This window comes from Mustela erminea, chromosome 7, assembly GCF_009829155.1.
Source record: "Mustela erminea isolate mMusErm1 chromosome 7, mMusErm1.Pri, whole genome shotgun sequence".
NCBI lineage: Eukaryota > Metazoa > Chordata > Mammalia > Carnivora > Mustelidae > Mustela > Mustela erminea.
Genome location: NC_045620.1, coordinates 43,619,512 through 43,639,013, shown reverse-complemented (window position 1 = coordinate 43,639,013; position 19,502 = coordinate 43,619,512). Strand labels below are relative to the sequence as shown.

Genomic DNA, 19,502 nt, shown 5'->3' with positions numbered 1-19,502 from the left:
TTGCAGAAAGCTTGGCTAACCTGCCTGAATGAAAAAGAGGCTTGGGTAAACTTTTCATGGAGCATTCATTCAGAAATGCTGTGCAAATGACAAAAAACATGACCCATCAGAGAAACTGGTCCCCAGTTCCACGCAGCCTTAACCTGGCACTTAGCACATGGTGGCATCCCTGGAGGGAAGGAATGCCATCACTGACCAAGGTCTCCACGGCCCAGGTTCATGAACGTCGACAGACTTCACACTCCTCTCCCCACCCCCAGTTTATAAGTAGCCTTTCACTCGAGAAGTTATAATGTTTTAACTTTATTCTTGGCGGTGACACGAGTTACTTACCTCGCCTGTTCCTTCTGTGTAAACAGGTACAAGGGCTGTGCGGTTATGGAAAGGGGAATGTAAGTTGCCGTCATGACAGTGGATCTGTCCAGCATTCTGATTATGGTGGTTACAGCAACTGATACAGGTGATAAAGCTGTGCAGAACACACACATACACACACACTGCACACACATACATACTACACACATGCATACACACATGTACACACATTAAACACACACCATACGTGCTATACACATACAACCTGCACACACATGCATACTACATGTACATACAAACACACATACACATGCTACACACGCGCGCACACACGTGCACATGAACACTAATGAAACTTGGGATATCTGAATGAGGTCCGTGGCTTGTATCTAAGGCACTACACTGGTTATGATATTATAATAGACTTTTGCAAAACATTACCATTGAAGGAAACTGGGGAAAACATGTGAGGAGTCTCTCTGCATTATTTCTTACAACAGCTGTGTATCTACAACTACCTCCATAAAAAGGTCAGTTAAAATTAAGAAGATGGTGAAAACTATGCTTCCCCCTTCCCCCTGAGCATAAGCTCTCCCAGGAGGCCACAGTTCTTACCAGTTTGGCGTGTCCAGGAGTTAAGAGAAAGAAAAAGGAGGAAGACAGGAATGGAAGGAGACAGGCAGGAAGAAGGGAGCCTGAAATAACTCAGGATGGTCCTGCAATGGATCAAAATAAACTGTGTGGCTCTGTCATACTCCAAGCCACCCTTGAGACAACTCACTGAGGCTAGAGGAATGTTTCCGCTGAACAACACACCCTAAACTCCACTTCCTCTCCCACTGTATGCCCACTGATCTCCCTCTAGACAGGACACAGGGTGACCCCTCTCTGGGAAATCTGACGACCCACTGATAAAGATCCAGAACTAGAGATGTGGAAGCACTGCCCAGAGATGTGGCCCGGCCAGATCACCTTACAGAGAAACAGTCAACAGACCCTTCTCCTTGCACAGTTTCCAATCATCATTTCACTGGCCTCATGTAAATATGAGTAGACACCAAGGATCACATGGTTTTCAAAGAAAGCCCGTAACATGAAAAACAAAACAGAAAAATAGATAACAGCAACTTGGAGAAACGGAGTCGGGATGTAAGCGATGATACTTGTATTGATGAAGCAGAACAGGATGCTACTAAAAATAACTTGCACAGGGGAAATAAAAAAGAGCTCTTGGAAACTAAAAATACAACAGAAATTCAAAGATACGGTTAGGAAACCTATGGAAATTAGAGCAAAGGATGAGGGGAAAAAAACATAGGAGAGAAGAAATAAGAAAATCAGAAGATGAATCTTCAAAATCAGAATCTCAGGAGTCAAATACCCAAATAACAGACAATTCAGAGAGAAGAGAGACCGGAGGATGGAGGAAATCACACAAGTTCCCAGATCCAAAGGACATCTGCTTCCAGATTAAAAGAAACAGGTGAGTGCCCAGGAAAATGCATGCAAATAGAACCACGGCAGACGTTTAACTGTGATACGCCTGAGCTTTAGAAGCAGAGCAAAGAGCACACGTGCTTTCAGAGGGGGCAAAACAGGATTCATACCAAAGAATTAAATAGACTCAGACTTCTCAGGGACAGCCCTGCAAGTTATAAGAGCAAGGCCTTCAAAACTGTGTAGAGACTGTGCTCCAAACTGAATTCCTGACCCACCCCTCCATCTTCAAAGTGTGGGGCTAGAATTAATGTATTTTCAAACCTACAAAGTCTCAAATTTTTGTTTTTGTTATTTCCACACCCCTGTCTTAGAAAGCACCTGGAGTGTGTGTGTGATCCCCAGAAATGTACTCCACAAATGAAGGGATACACCAAAAAAGACAGCAAACATACATGGGATCCTTTCAACATATGGAGAGCTGGGGGAAAGAAACCACAGGCAGGAAGAAGCTCAAGGGATATCTCAAAACGACAGCTGGACAGCAGATTAACAAGCAACCTGTCCAGACTGGAACAAGCCGGAAGAACCCAAGAAAGATTTCTGGAAAAAGAGAACCAGATAGAATATTCAATGGCAGTGTACATAGGGAGTGAAGATGAAGGTAACCGGAGGAAAGTCTGGGCTTCAATTAGTGGTGAAGGCTTAGAAAAAGAAGCATTCTTGTTCAGGACAGAAAAATTCAGCCCAGCGTAATTCCCAGCTTAGCTACGACATGTCCATGATAAGGTAAATACTGACCCCCCAATCTAATCCAGTGGTGCCCAGTCTTAGCTGCACATTGGGGCTATCTGCTTCTTTTGTGAAAAATCCCAATGCCCAGGCTGCCCCCCCAAATATTACATCAGAATCTTTGGGGGGCAGGACCCAGACATAAGTAAAGTTTAAAGTTCCCCAGTGATTACAATGCACAGAGAAGACTGAGACCCACGGAGCTAAGCAAAGATACAATTTTGACTCTCGTGCATACTATTCTCAGGTCTTTATCTGCAGCGACTTATCTTTACCTGCAGCTTATAAACTCGATTTTAATGATCAGATATACTTCACCTAGATGTCCTACTAGCTATCAAAATCAAAACATCCAAAAGTGACTATCTCATATTCTTTCTTAAAAATGGTGCTGTTGGGGCACCTGGGTGGCTCAGTTGGTTAAGCAACTGCCTTCAGCTCAGGTCACGATCCTGGAGTCCCTGGATCGAGTCCTGCATCGGGCTCCCAGTTCCATGGGGAGTAAGCTTCTCCCTCTGACCTTCTTGCCTCTCATGCTCTCTCTCATTGTCTCTCTCCCAAATAAATAAATAAAATCTTTTTTTTTAAATGGTGCTTTTTTTAAAAATCATTTTTAAAAAATGGTACTTGATGTCAACTGGGGGCACCCCCCTTTCTCCTGGTGGTGCATACACTACCCCCACCCTCTTTGTTCTCACATCAAAGTCCTAGTCAAGCAACCTACTTGTTACTTCCTGTCTTCTAGAGGATCAGGGTCCACTGTAAGTCACGCAAGTGAAAACGACATTTGCTGTGGTCCAGCAAGGCAGAAGTGCAGGGAGGAAATGAAGAGAGAAACACCAAGTTGCAAATGTGAAATTCTACCAACTAGGTCACAGATGAGCAGATGTTAATTATTCTCACTCTCCTGGAAATAAGGAGTGGTTGACAAGCAAGGAACAATGGCTAGATTTCATGATTCAAATAAGCAACTGGTATTGGTTTGAACACTTCCAGCTACGACAAAGGCCTTTCCCCCCATTCACTTGAACTCCCACCTAACATCTTTAGTCTAGAGTGCAAAGGGTCGTGACCAACATGCAGCACGGTCACCGATGGATCCAGGAAAGTTGGGTTTGCATCCAAGGCTCAACTGTCTAAGCACTGCCATTCCAATCCCTCTGCTCCCCTTTTTATACCTTTTATTACAAATTAGCCAAGATTCCTTTTGGAGTCTGTACCTAAAAACCTTATCACCTTGCAATTCCCCACAGTGTTTGGGGAGCCAATTTACATCCTCGCCCGCAATAAATGAGAGAAGCTGTCTCCCCTGCATCTCTGCCAACACCTGACATTATCACATGCTTTCATTTTTGCCAATCTGATTTTAAAAAATGGTATCTCATCATTTTTAAAAATCAGATTTCTCTGAGGAGTGCCTGAGTGGCTCAGCAGGGTAACCATAGAACTCTTGATTTTGGCTCAGGTCATGATCTCAGGCTCATGAGATTGAGCCCCGTGTGGGGCTCTACACTCAGCAGGGAATCTGCTTAAAGATTCTCTTTATCTGCCCTGCCCCCTGCTCTCTCTCTCAAATAAATAAATCTTTCAAATTAGATGTCCCTGATTACTATTAAGGCTGAGGGTTTTTACTGGTGTCTACTGGTCATTTGCAATTGCTTTTTGAATTGCCTGCCTGTATCTATTGCCCATTTTTTATAAATTATCTTTTTCATCCCCTATTCATTCTCAACCTAATTCCTTTTATTTTCCAGATTCCAGCTTCTGCTTACCACCAACACCTCCTCTACGCCGTGATGTATTTCTCATTCATTCTCTCTCATAATTCCTGAAAATAAGTTGTTCAACACCTCTCCTCCCACTAAAGTCTAAGCCACCATGATGACAATATTCCGGGTATCCATCTCAGACACCACAGTCACCCCCAACAATGAGGAAAAAGCCTACCACATGTTTACTGAGTGAATGAATGGAAGTCCTTGGGTCTTGTGCCACCAGTAGCATCCAGGCAGGAATTCCTCCAACGGGTGACACTGAAGACAGTGTCCCAAAGGTGGGGTGGGAAAACCCCCAGGACTCCCAACAATGAAAAACGTCACTTCCCCCAGGGATGAGGACAAGGACAAGACAAGTGTATCTTCCAGGAGAGAGTCTAGAAGACATCATCCATGTCTAACAACTTAGGGCTCCAGGATTATAAACAGCTGGATGGTGCCACCACCACTCCATTCAGAGAAAACCTTCTTCCACTGAATCCTTAATTCTCAAACTCTACAGGAGAATACCATGTTTTAAACCATTGCAAAGATAAACAAAATTCATTGCCAAATAAGCTCTACAGAAATTGAAGGCAGGAAAAGAGCAGAAAAACTTCCATCACCTTCCTGACAGTACTAGCCATCTACTATGTGACTTCAAGGATGCCTTCTGAACTCTCTACCTCAAGTCTCCCCAACACAAGTGTCTGTGTACTACCATTTCCCCCCAAAAACTTACTTCACTCAAAGAAAAGGAATCTCCTTAAGGAAAAAGAGAGTTGCCAAAATCCTGTCCCATCAGCCAACTTCTACCAAGCCTTGGAATTCTCAGCAAATGGGTGGTTTTGCAATTCTTTTGGCTTTGCCAACCCTCTGGGGTATTTAAAAAAATAAAAGAAAGAAAGAAAGAAATCTTCCCACAAGGATTCAAGGCTTGCAAGTAAAGGAAATCTTTGAGAAAAAATCTGGGTTGATGAGCAGCTAAGAAAAGCCAGGAGAGACACATCTATATATGTTTAGGCAGAAAATAGAAAAGGTTGAAAAGCAATGTGTTTCTAAAATACTGCTTCTATGAAAGCAACCTTCTGTTACTCCTTTACTCTCCCCAGTCGACTGAAAAAGGCAGCGTGATTCCCATTTTCTATTCATGTCCTCCTAAGCTGAGGCTAGGGAATGCAGCGGCATCCAGCTCGGATGCAAGTGGGCTTGTGTTCAAATCCTGCCACTTAACGAAGTGACACTGGGCAAAGTGCTCACCTTCTGCAGCTCTGTGTGAGCCCATGAAAAACGGGTAAGAATATTGAATTTGATGGACAAGCAGCAGAACTATAAATCACGAGATGAAAATATATGCTAGTAAATGAGCTCCCGAGGCATGGTGGCTAGTTTTGAACACAGGTACTGTCGTTCAGAAATCAAAACAGCTTCTTTACTTAACAAGCGTATTACGAGCATCTACTGTGGGCAGGTGACACAGATGACAAAGGTGAGCAAAAGTCACAAGGTCCCTGACCTCCAGGAGCTTAGAATCTGGAAAGCACGACAGATTGCTCAAACCAACCAAATAAATACATAATTGCCAACTGTGACAAATACTGTGAAGGGAAAATTGAGGGTGTTCAGAGAGCAAAACCGGGGACCTAGCTGGATGAGGAAGATCTTGGGCCTGGAAGTAAAGGATGAACTAGCTGGGCTGGGGACTATGGAACCAGCATGTGTGACAGGTCTGGGGCTAGAAGAAGCGTCACCCCTTACAGGAGCAGAAGGAAGGCCTGAGTAGTATAGCATGAAAGGGAAGGCGGGAAGGGAAGATAAAGCTGGGGAATCCAGCGAGGCAGCTCTGTCAGCCACAGGAGGGATCGAGAGGTTGTGGTCTTTGTCCTCTGAGGAAGGGGAAGCCACAAAGCTAAAGATGCGCTCTCAGATCAGCAACTGAAATTTGCAGTTCAAACACACACAGAGCCCCCTTTCCAAATACCACCTGTGCACCCGACACTGACTTCAGATGCGTTGCCACGTGATCATGATTGGAAAGTATTTCAAATATGTGTGTGTTATTCACCATTTACCACCTTGGGAAATGGCTCTGATCTCTAAGTTATTATCCCTTGGCCCCCTGGTTTTCCAAAGATAGCCACAACACACATGCCCGTCTTATACACCAACACACACGCCCGCCTGCTCACCTTACCATATACCCTGCCACTCCTCCACTGAGTAAGTGGGGGCATCTCTGTCCCCGTTTTGAACTTGGGCTGCCATCTGTCACTGCCTTGGCCAAAAGAAAACAATGGAAGTCATACTGTGTGACTTTTGTGGCTAAGACAGAAAAATGCCACGTACTTCCCCTTTATCCTCTTGGAACCCAGCTGCTGTGCTCTGAGGAAGTTCAAACTAAGGCCCATGGAAAAGCCATACGGAGAGGTCACACATAGGTTTTACGGTTGACAGCCCAGTTGAGGGTCCCAGCCACCAGCTGGCATCAACCCCAGACACTGGAGTGATGTTGCCTCCAGAGGACTGCAGACCCAGCTGGCAAGTCCCCCAGCCTTTCACTCCTTCCAGCAGAGGCCCCAGACGTGGAGCAGAGACCAGCCATCCCTAATACACTTTTTCCAAATTCCTGACCCAAAATATCCGTGAGCAAAAAAATAAAATGGTAGTTTTACACCACTATACTTTGGGGTAATTTGTTATTAGCAATAGTAACTGGGCCAGAATATATATAATATATGTACATACATACGTATATACATACATACGTGTGTGTGTGTGTGTGTGTGTGTGTGTGTATGTTTTTAGCAACATATATTACATTTTTTTTCCTTACTCATTATTCACCTACCCAGGAACTTTCTAGAGGAGATGTCTATAATCACTCCTGAGTTAGAACCTCTGGGCTTTTTTGACATGACTTCTGGGGAAAAAAGATGACCAGGTTCCTTACTTCAAACAAAAATTAAACACTTTCAAACCAATCGAAACACACAAAAGTAATCCATTCTCACTGCAAAAAAAACAAGATAAAGAAAAGAAAGCCCCCCATAGGAAATCTGACACCTTATTTCAATTGGCTTTGAAAACAGATAAAAAATGAGATCTTTATCAGCAATATCTAAATAGAACACCCAGGCCCACTTGCTTCCTCTACCACCAAAGGCTCGGGCCATCCTCAAAGAGTGCGTGCAAGTTTAAAGAACACAACGCGTGAAAAGTGTCCTTATTTTAGAACGGTGCCTGGCATGTAAGAGCCCACCAAGTTCCAGTTATTATTACTGCTTTTGTTACCATGAGGGTTAACCTTTGTCTTGATTACAGCACTGACCCTCCCTTTAATAATGCCTGTGTCCCGTCTCAGAGAAAGGAATTTAGACTGGAGTTCAGTCAGATGTCCAGGAAGGGAGCTCAGATTCCATACGATCAGGAATGTTATACAACACTGTGTAACACAACTGCAACACCTCTCTATTTGGGTTTGGTGAAAGGACTGTGCTTTTTATTAAAAAAAAAAAAAAGAAAGAAAGGAAAGGAAAGGAAGAAAAAAAAAGAAAAGAAAAGAAAAATTAATATGTGTTAGAAAACAGGCTTCTGTGAAGTTACGTTTAATCACTGCATGGCTTTCAAGGTAAATAAATAAAAAATCCCCCTTTGATCCTTAGCAAGGTACCCCCTATGTGTTTATATAAATATTACAAAGCTGCACCCAGATGGTGGCATGAATAGCAGGGACCAGAGGTGGGATCAAACAGCCAGGCCACCTTGGGCTGGTTCTTCCCTCTATGCCCCAAATGCTGTGTGACCTTAAGCGGATCACTCAGCCTCTCCCAGACACCGTATCTTTTAAAATGAGGCTAAATTCCAAACTTTTTATCCATACTGAAAGGACCCTTAAGTAGAATAACACCCAAGTTTCCAGGGTAAAAGTCACTATTCAAATGCTTAAGTATGCTGAATGACAACCGCCCCCCAAGCTAAATGATCACTTGTGGATTCACACACATTAATTAATTAGCTCCAAAAAACTAGCTCAAAACACCTGAGCCTTGCTGAGAATCGGCTAGGCATCATGTAATGAAATAACGAGTATCTACTTGAAGAAAAGGTGACAGGGGACAGAATTAGGGTGGGCATGCCACTTGGGGGATGGATGACATCCTTCTTTGCACTGCTCGCTTTTCACTGTTACCTTCAGTTGCGAGGGCGGGGGTCTTCTGAAGCGCTACATTTCTGGGAGGGGAGAGAGAGGCAGAAAGAATACGGAAGGAGAGAGACCAAGGGAAGGGACGGGGGAAAGAGCCGTGCTGTGGAACTATGCCCAAGTTGGTGGCGCCTGAATAGAAATGTCACTGTTAGGGAAACCATTTCAAAATGACTTTCGAGTCACCAGGTTTTAAGTTTGCACAGTGTCTGCCACCTCCTTTCCCCCTGAACATCCCAGCTTTCCCAGGGCCCAGGCAGCCCCCTGTCACTGATGAACTTAACTGTATGGGTCACATTCTCCATTCAGAAAAATGTCTTTCATATCCTGACAGCGGTGGGAACTCTAGGACTCACGGAGCCCCAGCATGCAGGAAAAAATGGCCGGCAAGTAACTGACTTCACATGTTCCTTTCCAAAGGTGGCACCAAGTACAGACTGGCTTTGCACTCATAAAAATCCGGTAGATTAAAAGGCAGTGAAAAGAAACCCTTCTTGGGAGAAGCAGTCAGTAGCTGCTCTTGGCAGGTCTGGCACTGCCCTCTGAGAGAGGTCCAGCTTCCCTCCCAAGCACAGCCCTTCCCGATGCCGTCCTCTATCACCAGATCATCTGGGATTCGGGGAAAAAGGGAGAGAGCTGTAGTTCCAAGGGCTCCGCTGAAGACCCAGGCGGACTCTCTCATATTACCATATATGAGGAAGTCTGTCAAGAGGTCTGTTAAGACCTGAACCAAGCCCGACCATGTGCTTACCCACCTCCCGGAAGAACAAGACCAGCCAATTTGGGGGAAATCCCTTTTTTAATTGATGCCACCCTTTTACCATCACTATCGAAAAGATTTTATTCTGCACTTCCTAACGCCTTGTATCAGGGCTACATCTGTCTTAACACCAAGGCACGTATTTGTAACGGCTTTTTCTCACAACCATTTTTACGGCTGTTTTCCCACGAACTGTGCCACTTGAACGGCTGGGATATAAAACCGTTTTCACAACAGTTATTCTTCCAAGTCTCTCCCTCCGTTATTTAGACAGCTGCCCCCCAGGGTCCAAACTGTTTTCAGTGGACAACTGTTCTGAGCACATTTCCCCACAAGGTCTATTTCAGCTCAAGAAAAGCCAAGGACAAAGATAAGACAAAAGTTGTGGGTAAAGGGCGGACCCACTGCAGGTCACCGTGAGAGCAGTAGAGAGCCTGATGGGCAGGATAATCTAAACCATTTCTTCCAGACCTGCAAAGGCACAAAAGGGATCAGTCTTCCCAGTCCGTGTTCAGTGAAAGAGAACAAGTAGATTCCTTAAACCCTAGCCAGGTGGCCAACACTTTTTTTTTTCCTACCCGAAGTTCCGGGCACCTGTTCTGGAAAAGCGGGTGTGGAGCCCTCTACCTGGTCCACACCGCGTGTTCTATATGGAGAACACTGGAGAATTACGTTTTCACCAGTCACCAGCCCCCCTTCCTGCTCTCAACAAGCCAAAGGTGTACAGGTGGTTACCTGCACAGGTACCGAGTCTTACCAGGACAACTTTATTGTTGGGCCGGGGGGAGGGGGGAGTACCTCCTTAGGGTAAGAGTCCCCACCGCCTCTACCACCAATCCCTCCAGCCGGTGGGTTAGAAGGATAGAGCCAAGAGGCACAGGTAAGCGTTCCCAGGGCGAGCCCGGCGGCTCCGCGTGCCGTCTGCGTCTCCACTGCGCGGTCCTCCACTGCGGGCGTCCCTCCCCAGGGCCCCCTCCTTCCGAGCCCCCCAAGGGGCAGGGGGAGTCCTCGTGCCCGGCACCCCCTCCCACCGGCCAGCCTGCTTGCCCCGCGCCCGGCCCGGGAGCCCCGAGCTGCCGGAGCCGCAGCGCCCACTCGGGGCGAGCCTCGAGCACTCACCATTATGCTCTTGCATGCTCGACAGCGACCAGAGCAGCAGCGCCACCAAGGCCAGGAAGCAGAGCTGGCTCAGCAGAAGGTCCCTCCGGCGGCTCCGGCGACGCTCGCGGTCCTCGTCGTCGGGCGACGGCATCCTCGGGCAGCAGGGCAGCGGCCCCGGCGGGGGCCCCGGCGGGCGCCGGCCGCTCCTCTCGCGGGCGGCCGCGGCGGGAACCGCGGCAGGAGGCAACCCTGCGCGCTGCAGCCGCGCGTCCTCGCTGCGCTCCCGCTCGGCCGCCGCCTTCTCTTCCTCTTCCCCGCCGCTGCCGGGCTCGTCGTCTTCGTCCTCGTCGTCGCTGTCGCTCAGTCCCTCTTCGCCCTCCTCCTCCTCCTCCTCGCCGCTAGCCCGCGCCGCCGCCTCCCGGCGCTCGGGGTCCCTCTCCTCCTCGCGCGCCATGGCTCCCACGCTCGGCGTCCGCGCTTGGCCTCGGGCGGCGGCGCGGCGGGGGCGGCGGGGGCGGCCGGGAGGCGGGGGCGGCGGCGGCCGAGGAGGAGGAGCGGGGAAGGACCGGCGGGAGGAGGGCCCGCGGCTGGCCAACTCCGCCGGCTGGTGAGGCCACCCGGTCTGGCTCCGGCCTCGCCGGCTGCGGGAGCTCGTCGCGGGGCCGTCCGCCCCCTCACTCCATGGTCCGCGCGCGGGGAACGGGGAGCGGGGAGCCGGGGCCGAGCGGGGCCGGGGCGCGCCGGGAGCACGGGCGAGGCGTGAGCACGGGCGGCGCAGCTCCCGCAGCCTGCGGCGGCGCGGCAGCTCGAGCTCGGGCTCGGGCTCGGGCTCGGGCGCGGGCGGGGGGCAGTGCCGGGGACGCAGCCCGCGCTGGCCGGCGCGGCGGAGAGGGGGCGCGTGGGGAGGAGACTGAGCTGGGGAGGGAGCCCCCGCGCGATCCTTCGACCGTGTAGTGCCGGGAGGTGGGGGGGGGGGGCGGCGCAGAAGGCCCTCTCTTGGGGAGCACGCCACCGGGAGGCGGGTCTCCGGGCTGAAGGAATCGCCCGAAACTTCGGAGAACCCGATGGTCTCTTCAGCCCCCTCCCCACCCTCTGCCCCGAGCCGAGGGGCGGCGAGTGCGCTCGGTTGCGCGCGCCCAGCCGCTGGCTGCGCCTCCTCCCGGGGGCCTCCTGGGTTTCCCTCCGCCCCCTTGTGGGGATCTCCTGCGCGCCAGGCTCGACCTGGAACCGGACTCTCCGGAGGTTCTTGCCTCACTGGGGTGTCCTGGATCCCCGCGCTGCCCGGCTCGCACTTCACTCCCCGATTGCGCTGGGCCCAACCCAGTGCTGTGGCTGAAGGAAGGAGGGCATCGGCACTGTCCCTGAATAAGGAGGCCTGAGGGTCCCTAGCCGACCTCAGGAGGAGGACCCTGGCTTCCCGCAGGGAGCATCACCCTGCCCCTACCCCCCTGAGGTCACAGCCCCAGTTCCTCCATTCCTCTCTGCTCCCAGTTCCTGCCCTCACCTACTTAAGGTGGTAACTGTCCTAGAGTCTGGCCCGGCCCACAGCCCTGCAGAAGGTGCCCATTTAGAGAGGACACCTAGTGGTCTCAGAACCACCCACCATCCCTCCTCAGGCTTCCACGTGCCTCCCTAGGTCTGTGGGCTGGACGACAGATAAACAGCCCTAAGATGATGCCCTTGCATTGGGGCTGGGAAAAAAAAGGGCAGGTTCAAAAGAGGATCATCTGGAAACTGGGGACCTGTGTGTGTGACTGTCGCCTATGAGAATACTCCGCCACAGACATCTATACAGGTGAGCAAGAAGAAGGTTTCTCCAGTTCTAGGTCCGGGAGCACCCAAAGTCCAAGTGTGTCCGCACCTGTGGGGGAATCTAGCCCACAGCATGACCCTGAACACCACCTGGGGACAGCAGGGTCACCGAAAAGGACAAAGCAAACCTTCAAAGGTGGCTTCCTTTCCAGAGAGGGACTATTTCACTCACAGAGACAGGAAGACTGCTTCTTGGGCATGTCTTTTACTTACTCCTGTTCTCAGCTTGGCATCTTCCCAGACACACAGAACCCCTTCCTATGACGGCAGTGTGGTTGTCCTTTTGCTTTGGTTCCCAGCTACTGAGGAGGATTTAAAACTATGTAAGTTCCTCTAGGCTGGAGTTGGGGGTGGGGGTGAGGGCTTCTCCAGTGGTGTTACCTCCCTCAAATGTTCAGAGACACAAAAATGGAAGGTTAGGGGCGCAGAACACATTGCTTTTCCTTCAGCTAACTAGGGAAGACACTCCAATAGTGTAAATAGGAAAAATAAAAATGAAAGAGGGAAGCTGGAACTAATTGGGCTGGGGAACAAACAGGAGCTCAGGGGGAAATGGCCACAGGCACCAGAAATTGTATGATCGTGGGATGGGGAGAGGTATGGAGAGGAAGCAGGGAGTAGGGACCAGGAACTGTTGATTCCCTAGAAATCTTCCCAGCACTTGTGGCAAGTGAGAGGCAGAAACAGGGCAGAAGGGAGAGAGAGGGAAAGAGCTCACTCCTGTGGCCCATAGAAATGACTTTTGAGTTAATAGTCACTGTGACATTTCAGAGCAAAGATGGCATTGCAGTAAAACAAAGACCCCTGAGCAGCCAGTCACCACCCAGGAAGAAAAATGGGGCAATATGTTCCCAGGCCTGATAGAACCTAAGGCAGGTGGGTACTTCACTGCATGCCCCCCACCACCACCCCGAGGCATTGGCTTCTCTGCAGGAAGGAGAGGGAAGGTTTCTTCTTGGGTCAGGCAAGACCCTCTTCTTCAAAAGGCACCTTTGGAGGTTGGGGAGCGGGAAACTCCTAAGTCCTCTGTCAGCAATGGGGAAGACAGGCAGATCCCAGTGGGCTCCTCTTCGAAGGAAAACAGCTATTTCTGTCCTGCCTGTTCTCTCCCAGTTTTCAGAAGCCCCCCGCTTCCCACAGTTGAATTTTGTTAGAACCAGGAGCTGAAATCATTAATGTGCTCCTTATCTTTCACCATCAGGATCGTCATCAATCCTGAGGTAGCTTTTGTCTTTTATTTCTTAATCTGCTTGTATTTGATCTCACATTTTTGTGCCGGGAGCCGTAGGGAGAAAATTCCAGGCCCTGCTATGTCAGTCTGAAGTTCAGCTTGCTTGGAAAGAGAGGCATCAGCCCGAGATAAGCTGGGGCCTTTACCCTTCCAGGAATGAGCCAGGCACCTCCTCACTCAGGGCTAGGTGCTGGGGGTCACTGTGCATGGCCCCTGTTTTCACCTCCCATCCACATTCCAATTTTCATTCTGTGTAAAGACTTTGGGCCTGATGCAGGGGCACAGAAGTGATTCATCTTTCTCCTAGCTCTGCCTTTATAACAAAAATTAAAGGCCTCCCATGACCACATTCGCTCATGCTCAGCCCAGGAGAGCTCTTACGTCAGCCAGTGAGCGGAGCCTTATCTGCACCCAGAAAACCAGCAGCTCCCGGGCCCTCCTGCGTTCTTTCCAGGTCTCCAGCCTCCCCTCGCCCACAGCACCCAGACCTAACAGCAGTTTCCACAACAGAGCAAGGTCCTATCTCCATAACACCAGACAATGCCAGTTGTGTCAGACAAACCACCGGCTGAGAAGGAAGGAAGGGAAGCAACAAGAAAATCATGTACCACTTGCTGGCTGAGGTTACTTACCAGGGCTGCACTCGAACACAGGGAGACATGGCCCAGGCAAAAAGAGAAGACCACCAGAGGTGAACAGAAAACCTTTTTACATCGCTTTTTCCATATTCTTGTTAAGGAAGCTCTATACCCAACAAGGAGTTTGAACCCCAAGATTAAGAGTCACGTGCTCTACGAACTGACCCAGCCAGGCACCCCTCACAGAAAACTTCCAAGCACAGGAAGGCCAAATGTTGGCAGATGAGGGAATAAAAAGAAGAAACTCTTCCGTGGAATGTTTCTGGAACAGTCCTCAGGTATAGTACTCCTTCCATGTGCCTAGAGACAACCACCCAGGCCTCCTGTCACATCTGACTCAGTAATCTGTGGCACTGACCAAACTGACCTGTAGCCCTTCACCTGCAGACATGTCACCTTGTGCACGTGCAGTCCCCCAGGTTTGGACAAAACCCCAACTTCACCCTGGAAAGCCTGGCTCTTGCTCTCCTTCTTGTTCTTATCAGCTGCCTTTCTTAAAAGCCAGTAAAACTGCTCCTTTAGACTCTTCCTGAGCCGTCAGCATTTTGAAGAACACAAATTATCACTCCTGTATGTGGGTGAGTCCACACTCTGCATCCAGAGGCATTTGGGAGCACCCTGTCGGTACGTGGGGCTCATGTTACCTTAAATGTTAAGAAAGAATTAAGTGAAACTGCTCGTTTTATGATAGTTTCCAATTTTTTTATTTTCCTTTTTCCCAACTGTCTGCTTTTGTTTGGCAATTTGGACTCACTACGTGAATATGGCTGTAGGTCTTTTTCTTTCCCTGGTGGAACACTGTCATACTCACAGCTGCCCATCCTCTTTTTTTTTCTTAAGATTTCTTTATTTATTTGAGAGCCAGCATGTACGCATGTGAGTGGAAGAGTCAGAGGGAAAGGGAAAGAGATTCTTAAGCAGACTCTGAGCTGAGCACAGAGTCTGACATGGGGCTGGATCTCAACAACCCTGAGATCATGACCTGAGCTCAACCCAAGAGTCAGATGCTTAATGGACTATACCACCCACCATCTTTTTTTAAAAAAAGTAGGTATTATAATATACATACAGTAAAATGCATGCAGCTGAAGCATGGAGCACAATGATTGTATGTATGTATGTACATATGTACACCCTACATAGGTTCCACATCACGAATTAGAAGATTTCCTGATCACCTCCTCTCCCACCCCCACCACCCAGAAGACTCCTTGTACCAACCCTCCAGTAGGCAGTAACCCTCTGAAAACAACCCTTTGCAGGTCCTTGTTGCCTGTCCTTGAACTTCAGGTAAATGGATGCTTCCTTCTGTGGGATCTGTCCACCCGGGTGTGTAGAGCTGTGATTTATTTTTTTCATGCTGCGTAGGTGTGTATTGTTTTTACCTGATGCTTCACTTCCCTTCCAAGTTTAGTGTAAGCCAAGAATATCAAATCATTGCCTCTGGATCGGAGACAAATGACCTCCCAGATTGGCTAGTTTTATAAGGAACTTCAGCTGAAATTGAAACAGTCACAGGCTGCTTCTCAAACCGGTTACACTACGCCAGGGTAACTGCAGGACAACAGGTCAACCAGCAAACTTCGGGGGTCGAGATTTTAAAGACAAGCCTAGAAGAAGCCCTCAGATGTGCATAAGCTTTGGACGCAGCTTGGAATGGAAAAAGCACAACCCACTTCTTGTGAATTCTTCCTCCCCTCTTTTTCTTCTAAATGAGAGTTAAGTGGAAAAGGTACTATCAGGAGAGATTCCCACCCGGTCCTTGACAGAGCCATGGAACAGCCTTTCAATCAAATGTCAGTGGACTTAGAAAGTATAAGAGAAAATGTTAGAAATGTATACACAAGCTCTCAGGGGTTCTTCTGTGTTAAGGTTTGACGTCTGCTGTTCTAGGGAATACAGCTTGGCCTGTATTTTTGGTGGATCCTGGAGGGCAAATCTAAAAATGAAAAATCTATTACCTTGCGCCTTTTTGTCAATATTTTTAATTGACTTGTTTGGGATGTTTGGAAGAAATAAAGACAGGGTACACAAACACACCCTATAGCTATGGCTATATCTATCTTCTGTTTCACACAAGTTGTATCACAAATAAAAGTAACTCTTACAGGGGCACCTGGGTGGCTCAGTCGGTTGAGCGTCTGACTCTTAATTTCAGCTCAGGTCATGATCTCAGGGTCTTGAGATTGAGCCCTGTGTTGGACTCCACACTCAGCCCAGAGTCTGCTTGTGATTCTCTCCCTCTCCTTCTTCCCCTTTCCACCAGCACACTTGTTTGCTCTCTCTCTCAAAAATTCATCATCATCATCATCATCATCAGAGGGGCGCCTGGGTGGCTCAGTGGGTTAAGCCTCTGCCTTTGGCTCAGGTCATGATCCCAGCGTCCTGGGATGGAGCCCCATATCGGGTTCCCCACTGGGCAGGAAGCCTGCTTCTCCCTCTTCTACTGCCCCTGCTTGTATTCCCTCTCTCACTGTGTCTCTCTCCGTCAAATAAATAAGTAAAATCTTTTACAAAAATAATCAGAAAACACATAAACCCCACTAGTTTTATTTTGTTGACGGAAACTTGGGCACACAAGACACTGAGTATGGCAAGGAGGGCCCTGGGGGCTTATTTTTGTTAACATATCAATACTAAGCTTAAGAATCCCATGTTTTTAATCAAGAAAATAGATCTATAAAATGTTTTATCATTTTTGCATCTCAAGGCCTCATCCTGATAAATATGGTATATGTCTTAAATAGCAAAAGCAAGCTGTGTTATGAACTGTGTTATGTCTTTTTTGTCAAGTTAAGCAAGATCATATGTGTCTCTGAATAGGCAAATAGATGTCAAAATATATATAGATATAAATCTGGATGACATAAAATATATCGATCTCTCTACATTTATATAGATAGATATAAATATATGTAATATATAAACATATATAAATATATTATAAAAAATATACTTACATAAAAATAAATATTTTTTTAGATGGCTGACAATGGTTACTCCTAGAGGTGGGATTACAGGACTTTGGATGGAGATCAGTGAATAAAGAGGCACTTTCACTTTTTATTTTATACTGTTTTATATTCTTGGAATTATTTTTCTGGCATCAGCATGTCCTATTTTTTTTTAATTGAAAAAATAAGGAAAAATTAAAAGAATCTGTTCATATGTAAGTAGTTAAGACAGTTGACTTAAATTAGAGGAACTGACATGGTTTGACTTTGGCAGGACCGAGCAGAAGGCTGGGTGAGGGGCTCCAGGCCACTTTGCCCAAGAGTTTCTGGCTGCCCTGTGCCCTGAGGCTTGTCTCTGAGGAGCCTTGGATGTTAGAGGACAGGCAGCCCACCCAGGTGCTCGGCCTCAGCTGGTAGAGCAGGAAGCTGGACTTCTGATTCTAATTTGGCTGTAGATCTAAGGTGCAGGCATTTCTTCCGTGTTCCTCCATGTCCTCATGGTAACTAGAAAAATGCTGCCAGCCCTTCCTCAGAAGGTTGTTTGCAGCAAGGCGGTATTTTGAAAATACAAACAGGCAAAAGAAAGAGATGCCAGCCTGTCCCTCTTCACCCTTGAGTAACCCTGTGTTATGGGTAATGAGGGTAATCACAGCAAACCCCTCTTCCTCAGCACTGGGAATCGAACTGTAGATCAGAGTCCACTCAAAGCCCAGTTCAACTGCCAAGTGTAACATCCTAAGAGTTGTCCAGACATAACCCATCACCAAGCCCTTGTCCCCCCAGAGACCAGGTGTCAGGCTGTAAGTTAGTGGCCCCAAGGGGTACAGTGCTTTATTCATTTCCTTATCTCATTTCGTCCCCCAGACCACCAGCCAGCACGGCTGGGGGGCAGTCCGCACAGCCGACCTTGAAAAGCGGTGGTAGCGCGCCCCCTGGTGGCCGTGGTAGACATCCTCTTGGGGGGGAATTTCTGACCACCTGAAAGTGGTTCCTTCCCACGCTATCTGCGCTTGTCTGGTTCAGCTTAATCTCAGACTGAATCCAGTCTCCACCCCTTCTGCTCAGGCATTATCTGACTTTGAGGTGTGTGCTGCGTCACCTGTAGCACTCTGTCCCCAGAGTTCAAGTCACTGAAGAGATTTCCTCAAATGTTTATGATGGCTGTACTGCCTTCAGCTACCTAAATATGTCACTTGTTTAATATTAAATCTCTTCTTTGAAAATTTACACGTGAGGTAGGCAGGACTCGTATGGACCATTTCCATTCTAACTATTTAGGTCCTCGTTACCGAAAATGTCATCCATGGGCCAGGAACATGGCATCCTTTGAGAGCTGCTTGGAAATGCAGATCTCAGGGTCCACCAGACACCTGCTAAATCAAACTTTGCTTTTTAACAAAATTCGTGGAAGATTCCTATGCAGAGGGAAGATGGAGAAACGTGGATTGGGTTGGTACTTCCTCTAGGACTTCATAATGACCCATATTTATGGCTAACTACAAATGATAACACTCAAAATTTTATATATCATTTTATTTTTTGAACTTGGAATGTCTCATTTGCTTTTAAACACTTCTTAAGTAAGGAAAGCCTACAAAACCAAATTCCAAATGTTTAAGCATTTAAAGTAATCTACAAGCAATAGATTCTGAAGTCCCCAAGGAATAAGAATTTCAGCCACATCGTCAAACATTTAGCTGTGAATAGTGAGTCCCTCCATTCCAGAAAATATTCAAAAGAAGAATTTCTAAGTTAAATCCCATACCTATCATAAACTATGTTAGTTCACAACCCCACGAGAATGTATTTGAAACAGAAAACAGGGTATAAATTAAACTTTCAAAAAGCAGCATGAGAATTTGAGAGTACAACCCTGACTTGGTATAATATTTTTTATTTTCTTTCAAAATGTTTCCATCCATCATTTGCATTAGTCATATTCTCATTAGAATATTATGTCCAAAAATATCGAGTTCTTGAGTAGGATGACAAAAATTATTAAAGGAGTGGAAAAAATAGTCCTTTGAGGTGTTAAAAATTGAGTGCAACAAATTTTTTAACTTTTTATTTTGAGCTATTTTTTTTATTTTAATTCCAGTATAGTTAACAAGCAGGGTTATATTAGTTTCAGGTATATAATACAGTGATTCAGCAGTTCTATATATTACTCAGTGCTCATCAGGATAAATGGACTCCCTAATCCCCATCCTCCATCCCACCCCCATCCCCGGTAAACATAGCTTTTTCTCTACAGTTAAGAGTCTATTTCTTGGTTTCTCTCTCTGTTTCTTCCTTTGTTTGTTCTGAGCTCATTTTAAACTTACAAAACTTTGCAAACATAGTACAAAGAGATCCTGTAGACCCCTCATGAATTCTTTCTATGTTATCATCTTAGTATTTACCTACACTAAGAAAATCAAATCTATAAAATTAACACAGGCACAATGCTATTAAATAAACTACAGACCTTGCTCAAATTTTATCACTTCTTCTTCTGATGCTCCTTT

General features: G+C 47.3%; 1 protein-coding gene across 1 annotated transcript in view; it reads right to left on the bottom strand.

Moving 5' to 3' along the window:
• The window catches only part of SLC24A3 (solute carrier family 24 member 3), a 483,939-nt gene extending 472,753 nt beyond the window's left edge, over positions 1 to 11,186 (bottom strand). Inside the window, exon 1 of the mRNA XM_032351525.1 lies at positions 10,379 to 11,186. Coding sequence (XP_032207416.1) covers positions 10,379 to 10,814 — 436 coding nt within the window. The 5' untranslated portion in view covers positions 10,815 to 11,186. The remainder of the gene's footprint in view (positions 1 to 10,378) is intronic.
• Between the last annotated feature and the right edge of the window lie 8,316 nt (positions 11,187 to 19,502).